This window comes from Callorhinchus milii, unplaced genomic scaffold, assembly GCF_018977255.1.
Source record: "Callorhinchus milii isolate IMCB2004 unplaced genomic scaffold, IMCB_Cmil_1.0 Scaffold7, whole genome shotgun sequence".
Classification (NCBI taxonomy): domain Eukaryota; kingdom Metazoa; phylum Chordata; class Chondrichthyes; order Chimaeriformes; family Callorhinchidae; genus Callorhinchus; species Callorhinchus milii.
This window is the reverse complement of record NW_024704748.1, coordinates 17,468,002-17,472,884: the sequence shown is the minus strand read 5'-3', so window position 1 is coordinate 17,472,884 and position 4,883 is coordinate 17,468,002. Positions and strand designations below refer to the sequence as shown.

The 4,883-nt window shown below is 39.6% G+C and overlaps 1 protein-coding gene across 1 annotated transcript; it reads left to right on the top strand.

The window, feature by feature from the left end:
- Positions 1–2,498: 2,498 nt before the first annotated feature.
- Positions 2,499–4,519, top strand: znf365 (zinc finger protein 365). Its single transcript, XM_007897201.2, has 3 exons — positions 2,499–3,181; positions 3,829–3,974; positions 4,482–4,519. The coding sequence occupies exons 1-3, from the start codon at positions 2,499–2,501 to the stop codon at positions 4,508–4,510; spliced, it is 858 nt and encodes a 285-aa protein (XP_007895392.2). The 3' UTR covers positions 4,511–4,519.
- The last annotated feature ends 364 nt before the right edge of the window (positions 4,520–4,883 follow it).

Here is a 4,883-nt window from a genome sequence, read left to right as displayed (position 1 = left end):
GCCGGGGGGAAGAAGGGAAGGGAGGAGAGGAGAGAGGAGAGAGGAGGGCAGGGAAGAGACTGCCACCTGAGTGAGTGACAGGTTACCTGCCTACCGCCTGCTCCAGATTGCATTGGGTGAGGGAAGGGCAGTCTTAGTGCCAACCTCAGTCGCCCAATCCCTCACGCAAAACCTTGGCTTAGCGTTGTATTTTTATTGCCCGCACACACACACACACACACATAGTACATACACACACACACACACACACACACAGTACATACATAACTTCCCAGTGTGCGGGCGTCTGGTTGGGTCCGGAGATGGAGTGTCCGGTCCCGGGGACCACAGATGTGGGAATCCGAGGAGGCCTCACTGGAAGTCCCGCGGCCGTCCATCGGGGCCGGTGAACATGACCATCCGCGGTCGTGGCGCTGCGGGGACGAGTCGGGCGATGCAGTCCTGCGGATAAGTACAGACTGACTTGACTCGAGAGCTCACGGTCCAACTAGAAATAACATCTGATCGGTTCTGCCCGGTGGAGGCTCAGTCCGGCGCGGAGACACGATTCCGCAGGAGCTCCTGTGGGCTGTTACGGCTCTGGGGAGTTCAGTGTCAGTCTTGTGCAGGTATGTGTGTGTGTGTGTATGTATGTATGTGTGTGTATGTATGTGTGTGTATGTCATTCAGCAGAACCGCCTATGCATTGGCTCCTGTGCGGAGCGTTTAATATCTGTGTATCTGTATCTAATATCTGTGATGTTGCAAAAATATAATGCTTATTAATTTTTTCGTTCACCACAGCAGCTCTTGTGTAGAAACAGACCGGGGACCCCTTTAACCATCTCATGACCATAATCTAACCTTTCATTTCGAAACACCTGTTGCGTGGAAAAATATTTCAAATGCAAGTGTCTGATTTAGATACCAGTGAAGTATATATGTCACCTATATTTGCTGCATGTTAGTAATTTGCAGTGATCAAGTTTACAGCATAAAGAGGTCATTGGGCCCACTGGGGCTGTTTGCAGAATCTATTACCTTCAGATGGCTCTTCGGGAATGAAATATTAATTTCAGCTTCAAAAAACATTTATTTTTTATGTATGTTTTGCCTTTTAAAAATAAAACGCAATGGCTTCAATGGATGTAAATCTTATCTCATTTTACTCATATCTCTCAGGACTTAAATGCTCTGATCATGACAGTAAATGACACCAATGGGCTACAAACTAAATTCAAAAATATATTGTGAACAAAATTATTCCTACTATTTTTGTCAGACCTGTAATTGATGTAAATTAGATCAGATGTATAGGTTCTTGCATCAAAACCTAAGTCTTGGAGGTAAAGGGCAATAAATGTCTGACAACATCAAAAGCCATTTTATTTCAATGAATCTGCTGACCACTGGGGAAGGTCTAATAGCCAGACAACAGAATTACAATTCACATAAGTGAATGCTATGTTTTTTACTGGTACAAGTCAATCCTATTTTTGACCACACAGTGTTCTGGATCCATAAGCTCAGACCAAAGTGTTAAAATGAAGAAATAAAAAATGGACAAGTTCTGGATCATAAGCTCGCCACTGACATGGACATCCTCCCGACGTGAAAGGCGCTTTACAAATGTAATTTTGTTGTTGTTGCTTCATATGTTCCATGTGCCACTATCATTACTTACTGCACACTGCATACATATTAAGCACAGCAGACATCGCTTCATGTGCAGAGTGACATCAGTGGCAGATCAACAATAAAAACTTGCGTTTATATAGCGCCCTTTACACAGGTAGTAGCCTTGAGTTCTTGTATACCATGCAATGGGTGTAACGAACAGGAAGTGATCTCAGTGGTGATCTACTGACCCAAAAGACAGCCACTTTGTTAAACACAGAGAGTTGCCAGGAGCCATGTACACCAACGCTATAGGCAGCCCAGGATTGATTTTCACAGGGTTGGTATATATGTTGAAAATCTACCCTGCATCATATGTTGGGTAGATTTCATAGCAGTCTGCCCTATTGTGGAGTTACAGGTAGTTCAATTAGAAGTTTTTGTGCCACAATAAATGGTCTTCGAGTAGGATTCTTAATTCAATGGTAAATAGACTAATATGGGAATAGCGCAAAGACTGACCATCCAACTCGGTCCACCTGCCTCATTTTAGACTGGATTCAAATACAAAGGTAAACAACCGGGTGAACTTACCAGTCCTCGAAGACAGTGCCTTTCCTGTTTCTTGCATGTGTGAGGGAAAAGGTAATAGAGGCAATCGGGATTAGGAGCAGTGTAGGCTGATGTGTAATCATCAGCATACCTTAGTTGGGGGTGAATGGCCTGTTTAGTGTTGTACACTCAATGTCATTTGGTGTTTCATCTTGTGCGTGAGGAAAGTGCTTTTAGAGAATGGAAGTATGACATTTGCCATGTTTTTAAATTACATTGTATTTATGAAATAATTACAATTCTGAAACATTGTGTCCCTTTTTGTAGTGCTCCTCAAAATATAACAGAAGATGTTTGGCAGAAAATTACTTCGAAGTGACCAGGAACCAACTGAGCATTGTCATGCAAACCTACCCTATCGATGCCCACGCTGTGGAGAACACATGAGATTTAGAAGCCTATCATCTTTGAGAGCGCACTTGGAGTTTAGCCATTCATATGAAACTGTAGTGCAGTGCAACACATTCTCATCTGTTCCACAGTCAAGCTTAAAATCTTCTTTTCCAGAGAAATGCTTGCACATGTCCAGCACAACAAAACACCCACACTCTTTTTCAAATCGGAATCTTCACAGTAACTACGCACATTGCAAAAATACTAAAGACCGAAAATCAGAAATACCCCAGGAATGGACAGGTACAGAAACACGGTGCCATTTGGTATCTAATTTATATTCTGAGAACATAAACTTCATCGCTCCATATGAGAATTGCATGGAGGAAAGATTGCAGATTGTTCAGGCTCTGGATGCTTTAACTGAGAAAAGAATAGACCAATTGCCCCATTGTTTGCAGAAGATGGCAGCACAGATAGCAGTGATAAAGGCCGAGTCTGCACAGCTTGCCCAAGAAAAGCAGATGATCCAAGAGCGAGAGCGGGTACTGAGCACACAAGTAAACTTAGCAATAGAAATGATCATCATACTTAAACNAAAACTTGCCAAGACGGAGCAAGAACTACACGCAAGAGAACAGTGAGTATTCTTCCTAAAACAAAGTGCAAAATTCTGATAATTGAATGTTTTGTATCGACTGATCCATTCAGTTGCAATTACCCTAGACAAAGGTGGTGTGATTCTTTTGAATTTGCTTCTATTTCAATGAAAGATACTGTAGCTGTTCAGTGAAAATGAAATGCACAGAAATAAAAATTTTATATTTTGCATGTATTTCTATTGGATAGAATTTTTTTATCCTAAATTTTTCAATTTGATATCCAATTTTAGAGTGCATTATTGAAAAGCAACAAATCAATAATAAAGAAACTTGTTTGATAAAGCAGCTTGACTTTTCAAAATGTGTTAGAGAGTGGGATTAAGTTACTTAAGGTGTAGTGACTATTGTCACACGGGCAAATTCAGCAGCCAATCTGTGCTAGCAGCATTCTACAAACAGAAACAGAAAGAAGTGTTCATTTATTCAAATCTGTAATTAGAATTTAAGATGATGAATGAAGAATATCAGATAAAATGCATATCATTTACTGTATTGACCCAAATGCATTTTAGTTTTCTATATAACATTGGTTCCAATACACAAAATTTAGTTTGTGGAAATCTTTGGTGAGGGAATTACCTAATTATTGATTCACAGAAGACATCTCTGTAACATTATTTTTCAGGGAAGCAGCAGATATAAACCAGTTTCTGCAGGCAGCAGTTCAAAAGGAAGCACGTGGGAAAGTCAAGGTGCAGCGATTCATAGAAGGCCTGCTTCATCGGATAGCTGTGGCAGAAAAACAGTTACAAGAATACCATGAACAACAAGGTCTCTTTGGTATCATAAGTTAGAAAACATAAGTGTTTATATCATTATAAGCATAAGTATACTTTTTCTACAGTAAAGGAGCAGAGCAAATACAGATTACTATACCAGAATCAGGTTAGTAGTAATTTACTTTGATGTACAATATGTAAAAAAATATTTGTATACACTTTGGAGGTAGGGAGGTTTCACTAACTAAGGTCAATGGACAACAACTTGCATTTATATCGCACCCTTCACGCAATCAAATTTTTAATAACATTTTAAAAAATTCCTTTAAAAGTCTGGGTTGTCTGATAAATGGTTTGTATTTTTTAGGTAGGATTTATTCTGCTCTTTAATGATTTAGTGATTTTTTTGTCAAATTGGCATAAAATGCACATTATAACTATAGCATTAGTAATGCAGTTTTGCAACGGTGCCATCGGTTGTCTGTCAGTGCTTTAATATATTCACAATCCGGGTATTCTATAATTGCTAATGTTCAAATGTTACCTGCTTTTGTTTCAGGGAAATTCCTGACCAAGAGCTTTTGCTGAACATTCTCAAGACAAATGTGTTCCAGCCAAAGAGAAAACAGGAACAGCCAGTATTTGGCCTATTATAAACAATTTATTCCTTGTGTAATTGAATTGCTGTCCAATAAGAACATCTCTGCTTTTGTTTAAAACCTGTACTCAACAGAAGAGTACAGACGTATGCAAATGCAGCTCAAGCAGCTATTGAGTTTAACAATGGGATGGGTGAGGACGGCCATTGAATTTGATTACCAACAAGTGGTTGAGAACTTTATGTATAATATGCAGCAATAGATTTCAAAGGGAAATATTTGCATTTCTTTTGTCTGCTCACTGTTTGATCATCTTTCATTAGCTTGATTGGCTGTGATCAGTAATCTTTTCTGTGGTAGTC